The sequence below is a fragment of the Bubalus bubalis genome, chromosome 12, assembly GCF_019923935.1.
Source record: "Bubalus bubalis isolate 160015118507 breed Murrah chromosome 12, NDDB_SH_1, whole genome shotgun sequence".
Lineage (NCBI taxonomy): Eukaryota > Metazoa > Chordata > Mammalia > Artiodactyla > Bovidae > Bubalus > Bubalus bubalis.
Genome location: NC_059168.1, coordinates 72,086,967 through 72,105,809, shown reverse-complemented (window position 1 = coordinate 72,105,809; position 18,843 = coordinate 72,086,967). Strand labels below are relative to the sequence as shown.

Genomic DNA, 18,843 nt, shown 5'->3' with positions numbered 1-18,843 from the left:
GGGACTGGGAGGATGTTACCACACGAGTGGCTGTGCCCTTTGTGTGTGACTGATGAACGGCTGGGGGACTCTAGCCAGGCTGTCAGCCTCGCCGCGCCGCCAGGGCAGGGTTTGAGGAAAAAGGAACTGGAGCTGCCCCTCACTAAGATGGCGACTGCAGGTCGCTAGTCCTCACAAGAGGCTGCACGGCCGGTGACCGTGAAACGGAAGGAAGAGGCGCAGAGGCGCGAGACCAGGGCCGCAAGAAGTAAAGCCACTCGCAGGTCAGTCGGGTCAGCTCCACGCAGAGTGGCCGGCGCAGCCCGCCCACCTACTCGGCGCCCTAGCACCGCCCCTCGCCACGCCCGCCGCCGGTGGGCAGGGCCCACATCCCCGAACCGCCAGGCGGTGGAGGCCGAACTTACACAGGCCGTCCAATGGCGTGTAACGGGCGGGGCCCAGCGCGCACCTGCGGGCCCATTAATCGAAGTTCAAGCTCCGGATCCAGTCAAGAACTTGGGAATCGAAACTCGGCAACACAAGATGCTGAGCCCCCAGGACGACACCTGGACAGAGTCCTTCTCTCTGCTTTTGGGACTTGGCGCTGCCCTCTACTTGGGCTACTACTGGACATGGGTACCCCAGGTAGGTGCAGGTCCAGAGCTCTCGCTGGCGGGTTTAGGTTACTGGAGTTCAGGGGCCATTTCCAATCGGGGCTCGAGCCCTTTGTGGGAGCTGGCTTGGTTGGCTGTCCAGGTCCAGGTGAAATTTTGACGCCACAACCCCACCACTACTCCTGCCCTGCGCTCCAACCAGGCTCAGCTTTGCTATTAACACGGAAAAGAGAGTTGATTCTTTGCCTAGATTCTCTGCATTCTCCGCGTACTCCCTATACCCGCTGGGCCTTTCAGGCATCGGAAGGATGCTGTTGCTTATTATGCGGACCAATGCGTGCGGAAAGGCGGGGTGGAAGGTATCCTGAGGTGACAGGGAGATACACACACTGTGGTTTTCTTTTTAGGCAGTCTACTGACTTCCTCGTTAGTTGCACTGAATGAAGAAACCAGTCTGTGGGGTGGTAACTCCCAACATCACCCCATCAGTAGGACCTTGCTTCTCTGAAGGACTGGCAGAGGTTCCTGCCTATCTCAGGAATACCCTAACTGTCCTTTCTCATTGAGCCCTGTTTTAAGTTCTAGGCTCTCCATGTATAGTGCAATGGAAAAATCTGAAGAGGATGATTTTAATGAACTTGGAGAGTTTATTCTCACTGAAATTTGCATATCCCCCCAATCAAAATCTTTTAATTTTCATTAAACTCAAAGTAGCTGAGTCTCGGAGAAGGCAATGGCAACCCACTCCAGTACTCTTGCCTGGAAAATCCCATGGACGGAGGAGCCTGGTGGGCTGCAGTTCATGGGGTCGGGAAGAGTCGGGCACGACTGAGCGACTTTACTTTCACTTTTCACTTTCACGCATTGGAGAAGTGTTCTTGCCTGGAGAATCCTAGGGACGGGTGAGCCTGGTGGGCTGCCGTCTATGGGATTGCAGAGTCGGACACGAATGAAGCGACTTAGCAGCAGCTGAGTCTAACAAGAACTCAGTTTGATTGAAGTTTGATTGAAGCCCTTTAAAAAGATCTATGGGGAAATTTAATGTTACCTAAATTTTCCTATATTTGCAGAGCTTTATACATCCTATGTATTATTTCTGCCTTAATAAAAGCAATTTTAAAAATCAAAACTTTACAATACCCTATACACCTTACATGTCTGATTTGAAAAGTCTGTTATTTCAGAACACAGTTGTCCTTAACTAAACACTTTCCTTTGTTTGCAAACAGCCACAGAGAAATCAGAGACCTCTGCCACTATCTACTACAAGCCCTTCTGTGAGTTCCAAATCCTGGTTAAAATCTGAGGACATGCTGTTCAGATTGTCCAGCTTGGCAATGGATTGGTATTGATTCACCAACAGTGATTAATGGCATTTTATTCATTAATTCTCAGGGATAAGTCAGGAAACACTTTAATAGAGTTAAAAGGAAACTCACATACGTCAAACCTGTGATTTTATTAGCACTTTGTTCTACACCTCTGAGGTGATTGACCAAATATTTAATAGATTGATAACTCAAAATCTTGGCAACTAGGAGATAATATAGTAAAATGATTAAGAGCACAAACTCTTGAGTCAGACAGACTTGGGTTTCAATTCCCAGCTCTACCACTAACTGGCTTTGGCACATTTTGTGCCCTGTGACACATTCATACACGTTTCTACAGGGGGATCATAAGTAAGGTTTATAGGGTATTGTGAGGTGTGGATTTTCAAAGATATCTCAAACAGCTGTTGTGAAGGTTACAGGATATAATCATGTACAGTGCTTAGCACAGTATCTGGCACATAAGGAGCACTCAACAAATCTTACTAGTATTAGAGATAATACATATTTTTTACATTTTTAAATTGAAGTATAGTTGATTTACTTTGTTCCCTTAGTTTCTGCTGTACAGAAAAGTGATTCAGTTATATTATATATATATATATATTATTTTTTTAAATATTCTTTTTCATTATGGTTTATCATAGGATATTGAATATAGTTCTCTGTGCTATCCAGTAGGATCTTGTTGTGTATCCATTCTATATATAAAAGCTTACATTTGCTAACCCAACTTCCCACTCCAACCCTCCCTCAGGCCCCTCCCCCTTGGTGACCACAAATCTGTTCTTTAAGTCCATGAGTCTGTTTCTCTTTTGAAGATAGGTTTGTTTGTGTCATATTTTAGATTTCACATATAAGTGATACCACATGGTATTTGTCTCTTTCTGGCACACTTCAGTCAGTATGATCATCTGTAGTTGCATCCTTGTTGCTGCAAATGGCATTATTTCCTGGGTTTTTATGGCTTAGTAGTATTCCATTGTATATAGGTATCATATCTTTTTTATCTGTCAATGGACATTTAGTTTGTTTCTATATCTTGGCTATTATGAATAGTGCTATTGTGAACATATGAACATAGAATATATCTTTTTGAATTAGAATTTTGTGTGGCTGTATGCCCAGGAGTGGAATTGCTGGATCATACAGTAATCCGAGATTTCGTTTTCTGTGGAACCTCCATAATGTTTTCCATAGTGGCTGTACCAACTTACATTCCCACCAACAGTGTAGGAGGGTTCCCTTTTTACCACATCCTTGTCAGCATTTATTATTTATAGAGCATTTAATGATGGTCATTTTGATTGGTAGTAGTTCACTATACCTTACCGTAGTTTTGATTTGCATTTCTCTATTAGACATGCTGAGCATCTTTTCATGTGCCTATTAGCTATTTGCATTTCTTCTTTGGAGACATGTCTATTTAGGTCTTTTGTCCATTTTTTGATTGGGTTGTCTATTTTTGTTGTTGCTGAGTTGTATGAACTGTTTGTGTATTTTGGAAATTAAGCCCTTGTTGGTTGCGTTCTTTACCGAATATTTTTTCTCATTCTATAGGTTGATTTTTCATTTTGTTTATGGTTTCCTTTGCTGTGCAAAAGGGTGTAAGCTTGATCAAGTCCTACTTGCTTATTTTTATTTCTATTGCCTTGGGTAACTGACCTGAGGAAATATTGGTATAATTTATGTCAGAGAATGTTTTGCTTAATATCATTATTAATTCCACTTTGCCTTTTGCTTGCTGTGTGACTCTGGGCAAACAACTTAACCTTTGTCATAGTTTCTTCATTTACAGTAAGGTTGGCTTTAGCCTAGTGCTAGCAAATAGCATATAGTGAATCACAGATGTTATTATTCCAGGGCTTAAGAACCAAGGTATGAGTCACAACAGTCATACTACCAACCTGGCCTCTCAAGTTCATCACTTACTTAGCCCCTTTTGACTACAGGAAGAGACAGGGGTCTGGTCCTCAGGTCCCCTCAGGCCTGCAACAGAAATGCCATTTCTGTTTTTTGACTCTGAGACCTTTTGTCTTTGTACAGCATACTCCCCATTTACAAGCCTTCTATGTGACAAGGCCCTCTCATTTACTTGATATATATCCAGAAGAACCAAGCAGAGGGGTTGAAAGTTAGGGCTAAGCACCCACTGACCTCATCTGCCCCCTCATCCTATCCCTGTTACCTTCCCCCTGGCTGGGAGGAAGGAAGAGAAAATCTGTTTACTCTGGGACTATTCCTCCATTAGAGTACAGTCAACAGCAGGGGCTGTTAAGAAAACGAGGTGTTGCGGTAAAAAGAAGCCCTGCAGTTGCAAGCATGCACAGGAAGGGATGGGAACATGTGACAATGGAGCACGAAAATCAGGAGCCAGCGTGGCCAGAGATGGTTTTGAGATGATAGTGTGGGTAATTCAACTGTAAGGCAGAAGTCACAGGTTGAATGGTACTGCATTTCTTCAGCCTCTGCTCAGGACCCCAACCTTTCCTGCAGGAGATCAGCTGGGTAACTTATATTACTTGCTATCTCCAAAATGGGTTTGGGGCATGGAAAGGCTGAGCGTGGAAGCTGGTTCAGGGTCAGTTCTGGAGAGGTGGCACTCTAGGTCTGGAGTTTCCAGAGCTCTAGTGGGACTCCAGATTGAGGTATGCTAGATTTCTCACCCCCAGATGAGGCAGTGCCCTCCAGGCTGGCCTCTGGGAAGAGGTCTCTCTGGTATTGGGTACCTCACTGGCTTGGTGCAAATATCAGGGGAGTGAGGCCGACGGTTTTGTGTGGTTACAGCGGCCACAACTGGTGACTGGGTCTCAATTTCTGGCCTTCCTGGAGCAACACTGTCCAGTCACTCTGGAGACTTTCTATCCTACACTCTGGTGTTTTGAGGGGCGGCTACAAACCATCTTCAGAGTCTTACTGCAGTCCCGGCCCATAGTCCCTTACTCGAGGTAAGAGAAACAGATGGAGTGAATAGGAAGCTGCAAATATAAGGAAATCTTTATAGGGAATAAAATTATTTGGCTGTGTCAGGTCTTAATTGTGGCACTTGGGATCTTTTGTTGTGGCACACTAACTCTCCAGTTGTGCCAGGCAAGCTCAGGTTGTGGCCTGCAGGCTCCAGAGTACATGGGCTTCAGTAGTTGTGGCACGGAGGCTAAGTTGCTTCATGATATGTGGGATCTTAGTTCCCCAACCAGGGATCGGATCCACGTCCTCTGCACTGGAAGGTGGATTCTTAACCACTGGACCACCAACTTAGTCCCTCATCTACCTCTTTTAAAATGGAGGTAACCTTCACTCCATCTACCTCAGTGTGCTGAGGGTAACCAGGGTGGCTATATGGAAGGGCTTATGTACAACCATGAGGTAATTTAATATTCAATCTTTTATGTCCCCATTATACCTTATGATCTTCAGGTTTTGTGCAATACGTGCCCTCAAATGATGAGAAATTGTGGGAGTTGATTGGGGAGGGAGAGGAAGGTGAAAAATCTTTTGAAGTACATGGAGTTCCTAATCCTAATAGTATCTTTGTGTGCCCTTTTCTCCAAAACCACAGTGAAGTTCTCGAAACCCCAGATGGAGGACAGATCCTCCTAGACTGGGCCAGCGAGTCTAACAGTCAGTACCCCGACCCTAGCACCCAGCCCACTGTATTACTGCTTCCTGGCATCACAGGCAGTAGTCAGGAGACATATATCTTGCACCTAGTTGATCAAGCTTTGAAGGATGGCTACAGGTAAGGATGGGAGCAGCCCAGAGAACTGGGTGATGTCTAATAACTTGTAATTGTGTGTGTGTGGTGGGGTGGGATGGGGGCGGTGTCAATTAAGACCCTGCTAGCTCTGGGGAGAAGGTGCCATATGAAGGGCACCTTATGACTGAGGTCTTTCTGAAAGGTACCAGGAGGGGAGAAGAGCCTGTAGGGAGGGTCTGGCTAACATGTACCTGTGTGTGCCACAGGGCTGTTGTATTTAATAACCGGGGCTGCCGCGGGGAAGAACTTCTGGTGAGTACCCTCCTTCCTCTAGTGGCCCTTTACTCCGCTCCCTTCAGATATCCTGGGTCCTGCACCTCTACCTACCTGTCTTCCATTTCTTGAGTCCTTTCATTTTTCTGCCTTCTGTCCAAGGCCCCCCTCTCTACCCAATGATCTGGTTTGCCTCAGACTCATAGGGCCTTCTGTGCCAGCAACACTGAAGATCTGGTGACAGTCATCAACCACATAAAGAGTCGCTACCCGCAAGCCCCACTGCTGGCTGTGGGCATCTCTCTCGGAGGGTAAAGATTGCCTCACTTAACCCAGTCTTCCTTCCCCTCTTCCCTCCTCCACATCCTCTCCCCATCTCCAGTCCTGACTGCCCAGTGCAGACCCTTCTTTCACGGCCTGGTCCAACCCTGCAGGATATTAGTGCTGAATCACCTGGCTCGGACGGGACGGGCAGCAGGCCTGGTGGCAGCACTGACTCTGTCTGCGTGCTGGGACTCCTTTGAGACCACCCGCTCCCTGGAGACCCCCCTGAACTCACTGCTCTTCAATCACCGCCTCACTGCTGGGCTCTGTCAAGTCGTGAACCGGTAGGGTCCTGATGAGCAGCAAAGGGCAGAGAACAGGGAAGGACGGCACATGCCAGGCCCTCCCGGTGCTCGGGTCAGCTCCGTGTGTGTACTTTTCTCCATCGAGCTAAGACCGAGGGTGGCTCCGGGTCGGGTCTGGGTGCAGAGCCAAACCTCTGTTCTTTTGCAGAAACAGAAAGGTGATGGAAAACGTGGTGAATGTCGACTTTGTCCTACAGGTGTAGTCTTCCAGCTCTCCCCTTTGCCCCATATTGTTCTTCCCACATCTTATTCCCTTGTCCTCATCCTAGCCTATCCCGCCTTCCACCACCTGCAGGCCCGCACCATCCGCCAATTTGATGAGCGCTACACAGCTGTGGTCTTTGGCTATCAAGACTGTGCTGCCTACTACCGAGCAGCCAGTCCAAGAACCAAGGTCAATGCCATCCAGATCCCTGTGCTCTGTCTCAACGCAGCTGATGACCCTTTCTCCCCCGTGGACGGTGAGCACCGGGGATCCAGATGCTTTAGGCCCCAGGGGAAATGGGCCATGTGTGAGGTGCAAGTGGAGAGCGCCTGGACCCTTGGCAGAGGCCAGGGCTCCTAACCTCCTTTCCGACTCCCCTCGCCCCAGCTCTTCCCCTACAGGCTGCCCAACACTCTCTCCACGTGGCGCTGCTAGTCACGGCCCGGGGCGGCCACATCGGCTTCCTGGAAGGACTGTTTCCCTGGCAGCACTGCTACATGAGCCGCCTCCTGCATCAGTGCGCCGAGGCCATCTTCCAGCACCCGGCAGAGTTGCCGGGCCCCAGGTCACCTACCCCTTCAGAGGCAGGCAAGAGCTGACAAGAGTCTTAGTTCAGTCTTCCCTTGTTTATTAAATATCAACCTTTCCTGCCAAATGAGCTGAAGTTCCTTTTCCCTTTCCTCAAGGCTAGGGCAGACTCTCCAGGAACTTACTGCATATAGCCTGGTGGGCTTGGAGCTACCCAGTGGAACCCAAAGATTACTGCCTGGATCTTCATTCTGCTCCTTCCTTCCCTAATAGCAAGTCCCAGGCCAGTGCAGGCCCCCAGCAAATCCCAGGGCTTCATGTGAAGAGCAACTGGCCATAAGGCTGTGGGGTACGAGGAGAAAATGATTGTTTCTGCAGGAAGGACAGCACAGCAGTGCCTCCAAATTCTTGGGCATCTTCACATATTTCTGGAGAAAAAGTTCAAGATCAACTCTGGAGCCCCTGGTAGACAGAGGGAAGGAGGCAAGTGGTACGGCCTGGCCCTCAGACACCACTGTCCTGGGCGGATCCACAGATGATGAACGCAAGGTTCCCAGGACTCAGGGTTGCACAGGGCCAGAGCCAGGCTTTAACTGGGAAGGGCAGGTACTGCCCATCAGTCTCATCCATGGCAACCTGAGCTGTGGACCCAGGTGGAGTGAGCAGTGGGCTCCAGGCCCCTGTTCTGGTCTAGAAGGTGGCAGTGTCCAGGCCCCTGGTTCCCTGGGAGCAGGGAGGCTAAAGAAAACCTGGAAAGGCACTCTGGAGCAGCAGGATAGTCATAACAATAAGCCCAACACACAGCAGCAGCAGCAGCCACACAGGAGCACTTCCTGCAGGAGGGAGAAGGGAAGAATTCAGAAGGCAAAGGAGTGGCATTGCAGCCCAGAGAACAGAACCATTCAAGGAGGGGACAGGTGACTATAGACAAGCATCCTATTCTCCGGGGGGCAAGTTTCTGCTCCAGCTAAAGGGGGAGTGGTACCCCTACCCCACCTCAAGGACTCACGTCGTGAGGGCAGCAGGTGCAGCTGGCAACGACTATCCACAGCCACAGAGAACAGAGCAGTTTCGTGGGACCCAAGGAGCTCTGGACCACGACCTTTCTCAGGCAGAAAGGCCACATCTGTCACCACAATGCCATGGGCCTCCTTCACATAGTACAGACGCTGGGGAGAAGAGGAAAGCTAGTGAGGGAAAGACCAGTTGGGAAGATTCCTTCTGAAAAACACACCCTCCGCCCCCAGACTTTCCCTCTACAGGCTGGGCCCCACACCTTCGTGCACACTCTGTGAAGGAGGCCTAGAATCTCTACCCCAGAGAGCCCTCAGAGTTGTGCCCAGGTCCATCCATTACCTGGAGCGAGAAAGCTATGTAGATGGCAACAGAGCCAGTGACCGTGCCCAGGCCCAGAAAAGTGCCCGATTCACTGCAACAAAAAAACGCTCACTGTCCTGGAATCCTGTGCAGCAGCAACAGCCCCCAGGGATGTGGGCAGCATGTCTCCCCGAGCTGCCCCGGGCACCCTCACACCCAGCCAAGCCACCACTGTCTCATACCTGACACTAAGGCAGGAGATGACTTCATGGCCACAGGGCCTGGTCCGGAGGGGCAGGAACGTGGAGCCATCCCAGGCTGTGAGGTAGCAAGGCGGGGGTTGGCGCAGACGCTTGTGGGGAATCTGCACCGTGAAGAGTCGCAGACCGGCAGGCTGGTCTGGAACCTGCCCAAACCTTGGGGCCGGGCAAGAGGCTGTTCAGCTCCCGGGGCCTGCCCAGCCCTCCTGTACCCTGGTCAGGTCTGGGGTAACACCCAACAAGGCTCCGATCCCCTCCCCACCAGCTTCCCCCCGGCCTTTTCCCACTCCCCCACCACATCTAGGCTGTGCCTCTTTCAGCCACCCTCTGGGGTCTTCACACCTGCAGGCCTGGTAGCGATAAGGCGTGTTAGAAAACGTGGGTCCGTTCTCTTGCCAGTGCAGCTGTGTCACCAGCTGATCCTTCTGCCACACGGAGGCCTTAAGGTCCCAGCCCACAGTTACCAACTAGTTAGGGATCAAGATTCCAAGGATGGACAGTTAGGGGGATCCACTTACTGGACAAGCAGCATAATCACCTACTTTCTCCACCCTGTCACCTCCTCACCTTGCCATCAGGCCCCAGAGCTAGGTCTTCAATCTCCCCTTCGTGGGCTTTGAACTCCAGAACCTTCTCTAAGGTGGGTACCTGCAGCCAAACCACCACCATAGTCAGCCTAGGTACCCAGCAAGAGTGCAAATGATACCCACTCCTCTTCTCTACTAATGGCCACTCGATGCAGGCTTTACTCACAAGCTTCCCAGGACCCAGGTTCAGTTTCTCACAATTCTGGCCTTGCCGTTACTGACACTCATCCTCTACCTCCCCAAACCACACCTTCCAGACACGAACGCAGCCATCTGTCCCTCCAGTGGCAAGCAAGGTATTATCATGGTTGAAGCACACAACTTTCTGCAGTGGATCACGGCTGAAGTCTGTCTGCACTTGGTGCAAATTCTCTACGCTGAATTCCACCCCCTCCTGGTGGGTTTCAGCGCCAGACTTCTTCTCTGCTGGGGCTGCCCCTTTCCTTTGCCGAGGCCCCTGCTCCTTGGAACCTGCAACACAAACAGCCTGCCAGGTTCCAGGCTTCTAGAGTAAGTCCTACTGGCCCTTTCCAGTGGTGAACATCAGCTTCTCTCTTGCTACCATAATCCCACCTCCAGCCCCACTTCTTCAGAGACCAAGATGAGCAAGAATTCACTAATTTAACCCTTTGCCCAAAGCTAGCGGGGAGGCTCTCACCTGCCTTCTCTGCCTTGTTTTTGCCCTTCTGCTGATGGATCTGGAAGCGCAGGAGCTGACAGTGGGCATCCTGCCCTGCAGCAAGGATGTTACCAGCCAGCGCCAAGTTCATGGTGGCCCGTGTCTCTGTGTCATGAGAGTGTAGTAAAGAGGCGCTGAGGCGCCCATTAATCTGCTCCAGCTGCAGAAAGTGCTGTGGGAGAGGGAACCAGAACAAGCAAGGTTCAGAGAGCACCTCAAGGGCAAACTTACATCCTGTAGTCAGAAGCCCCACCCCCTCTGCTACCTGCATTTTCTAGTTTAAAGACTTTTTCCAAACTTTTTTCTTTTTTGAGCCTCACTCATGTGTACTGGTCTTTGCTGGTGGCTCAGACGGTAAAGAATCTACTGCAGTGTAGGAGACCCAGGTTCGATCCCTGGGTTGGGAAGATCCCCTGGAGAAGGGAATGGCTACCCACTCCAGTATTCTTGTCTGAAGAACTCCATGGAAAGAGAAGCCTGTCGGTCTACAGTCCATAGGGTAACAGAATCGGACACGACTGAGCGACTATCATTTTCACTTTTTTTTCACTTTCTTGCGTACAGCAAGCAAGGCTGGGATTATCACGTCTAGTCTGTAGAACAACATGATAACTCTCAAAAGAGTGAAGAATCCTCCTACCTTATATTTCACTCTCGCCGCTACCAGTGGGCAGACAGACAAGTCTTATGCAGCCTCCACTAGAAAGCCAGGTTACGACCCCTGGAGTTGATTCCTGAGATCGAATTGAAGCGTTCCTGCCTAGGCAGCGCTGTGCGCAGTTTTCACTTTAGGAGCCTCTCAATTCACCAGTGAGTGGTTCAAGACAAATTCGCGCCGGGACGCCCGGCACGCCGCGGTTCCCACCCGGGAGGGGCAGGGTCCGAAGAGGGGGTGCGGCCCGCTCCCAGACCTCCGGGAATCGCCCTCAGCCCGCTGTGCGACCCGGCCCCAGCGGGCCTGTATACTCACCACGCCATTCTTTATGCCGGTCTTGGCGGCACCTCCTCCGCCCGCAGCGATGAGCAGCCCCGCGCTGGGGTCGACCCGAAGCGCGTACAACGGGAACGGGGCCCGGTATAGCTCTGGCGTCCGGCGCCGACCCATCCCGCTCGCCGCGCGCTTCACTGTCGGCGCCAAGGTCCCCGGAACATGCCGCGCCCGGCCTTCGACTGCTGTCCCGGCCGCTGTGGACCTTGGTCCGGTCCCTGCCGAGAGGACTCCAGACCCTCGCACACCCGCCGAGCTGCCGAAACTCTAACCACACTGTAAGTATCCCTAACACTGCCCGGGGCCGTATAACCCGGTCTCGCAGACGCGCCGCGCGCAGGCGCACCCAGACCGCTCTCCTCGCGCAGGCGCAGAGCCACCGATACGCGTCAGCACAAGCCGGCATCTGGCTGGCGGAACCCGGGTGTGTGAATTCCGTTCTCCGCTTTCAGATGCTGGCACCCTACGCCATCATTCTGCGGGGCGGTGGAGGCGGGCGGCTGCTTCACGGAAACGTCTTGCTCGGGGCGGGGGCAGGCTAAACGATTAAGGGAGGTTAATAAGCCTTTAATAAATCCTCGGATCAGTGCTGTCCACACTTCAAGAGTGACATGCAGACTCGTCAAGCAGTAGCCCTTACGTTTACCGCCCAGCCCTGAGACAAAGTGATTAATCCAAGGTCACACTTCTGGCTCTCTTGCCTCTTAAATGGAGGCAGCGTGGGCTTGAAAAGAAACCTGGCTTCAAATCCCGATGCCACCGCTTCCTAGTATGAGGAAGCTACTATTTACAATGAACACCAGTCCTCCAAAGTTTGCAGAGGTGGGAGCTGGCTATTCTCTACGCCCCACACCCTCTCCAGGCACCTCAGGGTTCATGGGTAGATAGGCAACTTGACCCCCAGGCAGTTGAAGGTCTCTGCCTAGCCCCCATCCTCCTGAGAGGGCCCTTGGGTTTTTGATCTCCATCCAATGTGGGGATTCCCTGTTTCTCTGCAGTGAACCCTAGGCCTGCCCTTCCCTTCAAGGAAACACCGTCTGCTGCTCCCCTGGCGACATCAGCATGAGTCTTTGTTAATCTGAAGTGTAACCAGAGGAAGGGGCCCAATGGCTTCATCTCTGGGGATGCCATTGACTGTCCCATCAAATTGAGTTAAATGTTTGAAGGGCCTGGCAGAGCCTTCTGCACCTCTCAGTTGCTCAGGTCTTGTGGGTCCCTTGATCTCTTCAGATATACCGCATGCACTGTCCTTGACCATTCTGTTAACTTTGACTCTCCTGCACCCCTTGTTGGGTTCTGGTCACCCTGCAGGTACAGCCACCCACAGTATCTGCTCAGCAAGACGCAAACACAAGTTTTGCAGGGTCAGGCTTTTTTTTTTTTTAATTGGATACACAGAAGGCTGAGTGGGGGGCCTCAGATGCCCTTGGTCCTCTTCAGCCAGGAGAAAGCAGACTCCACAAGGGGCTCCCAGGGTTCAGGACTGGAGAACACACCTGACCTCCAGCCAGCCAGCCCTTCAGAGTGTCTCGGGGGCTCCCTGAGGTCTGGAGCCGAGCAGAGCTGGTAGGATTCAGAAGAGGTGCTCCAGGGGGCCTCCGTGGCTCTGGAACTAGAGTGGTGACTTTTGGGGAATGGGCCCTAGAGAGGCAGGTCTCTTTGGGGCAGAGGAAGGCCTGGGCTTCAAGTGGACCGTAGCCTGTTTTGGTGCCTGAATTAGAAACTCTGAATGGCGCGTGGAGTTTAGTGACTGGCGGTCTACAGACCTGAGGCTCCCGTTCTGGGAGAGGGTGCCTGCCCCTAGATCTGCCTTGGCCGGAGCTGCTGGGGCTTGAGCTACCTGGGCTTGACACCCACTGGCCCGAGCAGCCTTGGCCTGAGGCCCTGCTTCCTCCGGCCTTCTTTTTGGCAGCAGATGTAGAGCCTTGGCCTGGCCCTGAGGCAGGCGGAGGCCAAAGCCAATGCCCATGCGGAGTGGTCCAGATTCCTTGCCCTGGGCACAGGGCAGCAGCTGGGGGAAAGCAAGCAGCCTGGGTCCAGTCCTGTACCTGGGGATGGGGCAAGAGGGGGTGCGGAGCTGGAGACACACCAGGCATACAGGGTACTCCACGACCGGGGCCTTGTCGGTTTGGCCTAGCCACAGGCGCTGCAAAAGCAGTAGTTGCAGGTCGTGGGCGATACGACGGTGCCCCAGACGGAGCACCAGGGCTTGGGCCAGGGCTCCTGGGTCCTTGAACTCTGCAGGGTCCTTCCCGCTTGCCACGCATACCCCCTCCGCCCCAGGGGACCTGGTGTTCCTGTACTGATGCGAGTGCCATGCCTGGCTGTTAGAGTGGACCCCACGAGAAGGTGGGCTGGGGCTCGGGGACGTAAGGGTGGAGGTAGGTAGATCTTCGAGGTGGAAAGGTGACTGGCAAGGTGAGTGGGGGAAAGAGGAGTTCTGTGGCTGAGAGGGCGAGGAGTGAGTGAGGGTAGCAGAGGGGTACAGCCGGCGGGAAGGCGAGGAAGAACAGGGAGGGGAGAGAGAGAGGCAATTCTGATGAAAGAAAGTGGGGGAATTTGAGAGAGAAGAAGAATAGGGATGTAGGACAAAGTCCGAATTTGAGTCAGAAGAGTAGAGATGGGAGCCCGCAGAGTGGGACCGTGGGGGAGGAGAGCAAGATGGCTGGGTGGAGCGGAGTGATTGTTGGCGAGGCTGAGGTTGTAGGTTATAGAAAAGGGAGTCTTCAGTTTGTGAGGGGCCCTGAGGGGGCCGTCCAGGGGACTCTGTGTTCCGTAGCAGCACCTGGGCCTTGTTTGGAGGCAACATTGCCTTGAATCCGGAAGGGACTGGGGCGTCAAGACCAGAGATGAGAGACCTGGCAGGCGCAAGACCAGTATCTCTGAAGCCTAAAGTGGCTGAGAAATCAAAACCTTCTGTGCACAGAATGTGGCTCCAGCCTGGTGTTGGTGTGGCTCTTGGTGGCATACGAAGGAGCCACCCAGCCCTGGAGCAGCAGGTTCTCTGAGTGTTCGGGCAGGAGCTTGGCTCTAAATGTGGTCTCTCACTTCTTTGCAGCCGGCCATTGATGAGGGGTGGAGGGCACGGAGGATCTGAACTGCCTCTTGGGAGCTGAGGGGCAGCAACAGTTATCTGGGTGGGCCAGGGAGGAAGACACAGCCCATAAGATCTGTAGAGAAAGAAACAGAGCCCATGACACGGGGAGACTGGGTCCATTTCTGGCTCTGGCTTATGTACTATGTACGGGCTGGTTCACCACGATCCTAAATCCATATCACCCCTAGGGTCAGAAGAGCTGGCCAAAAGCTCCAGAGAAGGTGAGAATGGAGGACGAGAGGAGAGGCAAGGGAGGGTAGGGTGGAGAGGATGGAGTTAGAGGAGGGGAATTGGGAGATGGAGACTGAGATGGAACTAGGAATTGAGGGTGTTCTGGTCCTGGGAACTCTTACCAATAAAGGTTCCTCTGGGCTGTTTCTCAAGGAACTTCAGCAATGAGGGGACCTTGGAGAGAGGGAAATACAGTCAACAAATGGTGGATATGCCCCTCCTCTGACTCAGATTTTGATCTGAGTCTTGCCCTCAGTCCTTGTTCAGCCAGGAGGAGGTCTTCTATTATGGGTTTTCGTTCTCTTAAATCCAAATCACAGATTCTGCAAGCATCCTGGTTTTGTGGCACTCTGGTGGCCCTAATCCCTGTCTTCCCTAATGCTGATGTCCTCTGACTCAGCCTGGCCCCAACCCAGATGGCTTTTCACACTCAGTAGCAGCAGTAGCAGTGGGGCCAGCTGGTGAAAGCCTCTGGGAGACAGAGACTGTGTCTAAGGGGTGGCGTTGCCGCCCCCCTTGGGAGCTGGGAGCCCCATTTCCTGGAGCAGTTCTCCCTGGCACCTAGTGCCTATGTCACAAAGGCCGGGTGCTGATGTCATAGGCTCTCCTCATCAAGGCTCCAGGACCTTCTCTCAGAGATCATTCGAAGGCTGGCTCTTGACGAAACTGAAGCAAGCACGATTCTTTGGGGCATTCAGTCTCTCCTTCTGGGCCTAGTCCCCACCTCTGCTCTCCGTGCTTGTACTTTACAGCTCCCAACACCTCCTCCAGCCAGGGTTCTCCCCAACTGTACAGCTGGTCTGGGTTGGGTGCTCCCTTCAACTTCCTGTTTTCCTTTGCTTTCTGACTGTGGTTCATGGTCCACACCTTTCCCCCCTTGGATATGTTTATATGTTTGTTTTTTTTTTAAATAAAATAAAATCAATTGTGTTTTATAATTTTTAGCTCTATCGCAGTATAATTCATAAATAAAATTATAATACATTTTAAGTGTATATAGTGATATTTAATATACCAGGAAAGGAATTCTCCCAACTGTTAATGAATACATCCTTTACCTCATATATTTCATCTATATTTGGTGGGGAGATTAGACCAGTTAAGTTCTACTCTCTTTGGATATGCTTATATGGGTTTTTGTTTGTTTGTTCACTTTTTTTGTTGTTAAATTTTTAGGCCCTGCCACATGGCATGTGGGATCTCAGTTCCCCAACCAGAGATCAAACCCATGTGCTCTGCATTGGAAGCATGAAGTCTTAACCACTGGACTGCCAGGGACATCCTGCTTATATGCTTTTACATCTATTTTCTTAATGGCTTTACTGAGATGTAATTCACACACCATACAATTCACTCATTTAAAGTGTGTGATTTACTGTTTTTTTGTTGTACTCACAGGGTTGTGCAACTATCACCACAATATAATTTTAGACCATTTTTATATTCCCCCAAAGAAATTTCATACCCACAGTCACTCATTCCCCCCTCCCCCCAGTTCCTTATATCTGCTTTCTGTTTCTATGGATTTGCATATTTTAGACATTTTATATGAGTGGAATCATACAATATGTGGCCTTTTGTGTCTGACTGCTTTCACTTGGCATTGTGTTTTCAAGGTTCCTACATGTAGTGTGTATCATTACTTTATTCCTTTTCATCACTAAATAATATTTTATTATATGGAAATACCACATTTTCTTTTCCCATTCAGTTTTGTTGGTTTTACTTTTTTTGTCAATTATGAGCAAGGCTGCTGTGAAAATTCTTGTACAGGTTTGTAAGGACATGTGTTTTCGTTGATCTTGAGTAGATACCAGTGAATAGAATTGCTGAATCACATGATAAGTCTATATTTAACATTTTGAGAAGCTGCCAAACTATCTTCCAAATTAGTTGTACCATTTTCGAATCCCACCAGCAAGGTACAATGCTTCCAATTTTTCCTATCCTCACCAACACATGCTATTGTCTGTCTGTCTTGTTTTAGCAATCCTAGTGGGTATGAAGTTAGAGAAGACAATGGCAACCCACTCCAGTACTCTTGCCTGGAAAATCCCATGGGCAGAGGAGCCTGGTAGGCTGCAGTCCATGGGGTCGCTAAGAGCCAGACACGACTGAGCGACTTCCCTTTCACTTTTCACTCTCATGCATTGGAGAAGGAAATGGCAACCCACTCCAGTGTTCTTGCCTGGAGAATCCTAGGGATGGGGGAGCCTGGGCTGCCGTCTCTGGGGTCGCACAGAGCTGGACACGACTGAAGCGACTTAGCAGCAGCAGCAGAAGTGGGTGTAAAGTAGTATAATATTAGGATTTTGATTTACGTTTCACCACAGGACTGGAAAAAGTCAGTTTTCATTCCAATCCCAAATGAAGGCAATGCCAAAGAATGCTCAAACTACCGCACAATTGCACTCATCTCACACGCTAGTAAAGTAGTGCTCAAAATTCTCCAAGCCAGGCTTCAGCAATACATGAACCGTGAACTTCCTGATGTTCAAGCTGGTTTTAGAAAAGGCAGAGGAACCAGAGATCAAACTGCCAACATCCGCTGGATCATGGAAAAAGCAAGAGAGTTCCAGAAAAACATCTATTTCTGCTTATTGACTATGCCAAAGCCTTTGACTGTGTAGATCACAAGAAACTGTGGAAAATTCTGAAAGAGATGGGAATACCAGACCACCTGACCTGCCTCTTGAGAAACCTATATGCAGGTCAGGAGGCAACAGTTAGAACTGGACATGGAACAACAGACTGGTTCCAAATAGGAAAAGGAGTATGTTCAAGGCTGTATACTGTCACCCTGCTTATTTAACTTCTATGCAGAGTACATCATGAGAAACGCTGGGCTGGAAGAAGCACAAGCTGGAATCAGGATTGCTGGGAGAAATATCAATAACCTCAGATATGCAGATGACACCACTCTTATGGCAGAAAGTGAAGAGGAACTAAAAAGCCTCTTGATGAAAGTGAAAGAGGAGAGTGAAAAAGTTGGCTTAAAGCTCAACATTCAGAAAACGAAGATCATGGCATCTGGTCCCATCACTTCATGGGAAATAGATGGGGAAACAGTGTCAGACTTTATTTTTTGGGGGCTCCAAAATCACTGCAGATGGTGATTGCAGCCATGAAATTGAAGGATGCTTACTCCTTGGAAGGAAAGTTATGACCAACCTAGATAGCATATTCAAAAGCAGAGACATTACTTTGCCAACAAAGGTCCAGTCTAGTCAAGGCTATGGTTTTTCCAGTGGTCATGTATGGATGTGAGAGTTGGACTGTGAAGAAAGCTGAGCGCCGAAGGATTGATGCTTTTGAACTGTGGTGTTGGAGAAGACTCTTGAGAGTCCCTTGGACTGCAAGGAGATCCAACCAGTCCATTCTGAAGGAGATCAGCCCTGGGATTTCTTTGGAAGGAATGATGGTAAAGCTTAAACTCCAGTATGAGATGGCTGGATGGCATCACCGACTCGATGGATATGAGTCTAAGTGAACTCCAGGAGTTGGTGATGGACAGGGAGGCCTGGTGTGCTGCAATTCATGGGGTCACAAAGAGCTGGACACGACTGAGCGACTGAACTGAACTGAACTGAATGACTAATGATGATGAGCATTTTTTATGTGCTTATTGGCTATTTGTTTATCTTCTTAGGAGAAATATCTATTCAAATCTTTGGCCCTTATTTTAATTAGGTTTTTTTGTGTTCTTATTGTTGAATTTTTAGTGTTCTTAAGGGAATGGATACCCATTCTAGTATTCTTTCCTGGAGAATTCCATGGTCAGAGGAGCCTGGTGGGCTACAGTCCAAGGGGTCACAAAGAGTCAGACGTGACTGAGCGACTAACACTTTATATATTTTGGATAAAGAAGTCTCTTATCTGGATATACAAGTCTCTTATCAGATACATGATTTGCAAATATTTTCCTCTGTTCTCTGGATAATCTTTTTAATTTCTTGATGGTCTCCTTTGATTCATGAAATCTTTTAAATTAGAGTCCAATTTATCTATTTTTTTCTTTCCTTGCTTCCTTTTGGTAGCTTACCTAAGACATTGCCTAACCCAGGGTCACAAAAATTTATTGTTTTATTCCAAGACGTTTATAGATTTACCTGTTAAATTTAGATCTATGATCCACTTTGAGTTAATTTTTGTATGTGTTTCAAGGTAGGGGCCCAACTTCATTCTTATGCCAAAGAATTGTCCCAACACTGTTGAAAAGTCTATTCTTTCTCCAGTGAATTGTCTTAATATCCTTGTCAAAAATCTGTTGACCATGGTTCCAGTTTCCTGTTGTTCCTGTAACAAGTTACCTCATACTTAGCTTCTTAAAACAACAGAAATATATTATCTCATAGTCTTACAGATTAGAAGTCCAACATGAGTCTAACTGGGCTAAAGTCAAGATGTTGGCAGGGCTGTATTCCTTTC

At 49.8% G+C, this 18,843-nt stretch overlaps 3 protein-coding genes across 8 annotated transcripts in view; 1 reads left to right on the top strand and 2 right to left on the bottom strand.

Moving 5' to 3' along the window:
- Window positions 1-210: 210 nt before the first annotated feature.
- ABHD1 (abhydrolase domain containing 1) lies at window positions 211-7,386 on the top strand. Its single transcript, XM_006046196.4, has 9 exons — window positions 211-624; window positions 4,712-4,872; window positions 5,484-5,663; window positions 5,888-5,933; window positions 6,093-6,205; window positions 6,329-6,502; window positions 6,672-6,720; window positions 6,819-6,984; window positions 7,116-7,386. The coding sequence occupies exons 1-9, from the start codon at window positions 523-525 to the stop codon at window positions 7,325-7,327; spliced, it is 1,203 nt and encodes a 400-aa protein (XP_006046258.3). The 5' UTR covers window positions 211-522; the 3' UTR covers window positions 7,328-7,386.
- Window positions 7,340-11,407, bottom strand: PREB (prolactin regulatory element binding). 3 transcript variants are annotated; one of them, XM_006046197.4, is made up of 9 exons: window positions 11,070-11,405; window positions 10,079-10,271; window positions 9,671-9,891; window positions 9,401-9,481; window positions 9,176-9,300; window positions 8,816-8,989; window positions 8,613-8,685; window positions 8,266-8,425; window positions 7,340-8,089 (listed from the first exon to the last, which is right to left on the bottom strand). In XM_006046197.4, the coding sequence occupies exons 1-9, from the start codon at window positions 11,202-11,204 to the stop codon at window positions 7,995-7,997; spliced, it is 1,257 nt and encodes a 418-aa protein (XP_006046259.1). In that variant the 5' UTR covers window positions 11,205-11,405; the 3' UTR covers window positions 7,340-7,994. The 3 variants fall into 3 exon arrangements, with proteins under 3 accessions (XP_006046259.1, XP_025117169.1, XP_025117168.1); XM_025261384.3 differs by lacking the exon at window positions 8,266-8,425 and having other exon boundaries at window positions 11,070-11,407; XM_025261383.3 differs by lacking the exon at window positions 9,401-9,481 and having other exon boundaries at window positions 11,070-11,407.
- A 644-nt stretch (window positions 11,408-12,051) lies between these two features.
- Window positions 12,052-18,843, bottom strand: part of PRR30 (proline rich 30) — a 94,250-nt gene continuing 87,458 nt past the window's right edge. For all 4 annotated transcript variants that reach the window (XM_045162295.1, XM_045162294.1, XM_025261382.3 and 1 more), the window contains 2 exons: window positions 14,538-14,589; window positions 12,052-14,257 (listed from right to left, as the gene is read on the bottom strand). In XM_045162295.1, coding sequence (XP_045018230.1) covers window positions 12,700-14,055 — 1,356 coding nt within the window. In that variant the 5' untranslated portion in view covers window positions 14,056-14,257; window positions 14,538-14,589 and the 3' untranslated portion in view covers window positions 12,052-12,699. The remainder of the gene's footprint in view (window positions 14,258-14,537; window positions 14,590-18,843) is intronic.

Excerpts from the sequence above, each read along its gene's own strand:
- ABHD1 (XM_006046196.4), top strand. The coding sequence starts at position 523 with ATGCTGAGCCCCCAGGACGACACCTGGACAGAGTCCTTCTCTCTGCTT. Across the intron at positions 625-4,711 it reads ACTGGACATGGGTACCCCAG|CGGCCACAACTGGTGACTGG; the intron begins GTAGGTGCAGGT and ends GTGTGGTTACAG. Across the intron at positions 6,985-7,115 it reads CCCTTTCTCCCCCGTGGACG|CTCTTCCCCTACAGGCTGCC; the intron begins GTGAGCACCGGG and ends CCCTCGCCCCAG.
- PREB (XM_006046197.4), bottom strand. The coding sequence starts at position 11,204 with ATGGGTCGGCGCCGGACGCCAGAGCTATACCGGGCCCCGTTCCCGTTG. Across the intron at positions 9,301-9,400 it reads CTCTGGGGCCTGATGGCAAG|TTGGTAACTGTGGGCTGGGA; the intron begins GTGAGGAGGTGA and ends ATCCCTAACTAG. Across the intron at positions 8,090-8,265 it reads GCACCTGCTGCCCTCACGAC|GAAGTGCTCCTGTGTGGCTG; the intron begins GTGAGTCCTTGA and ends TCCCTCCTGCAG.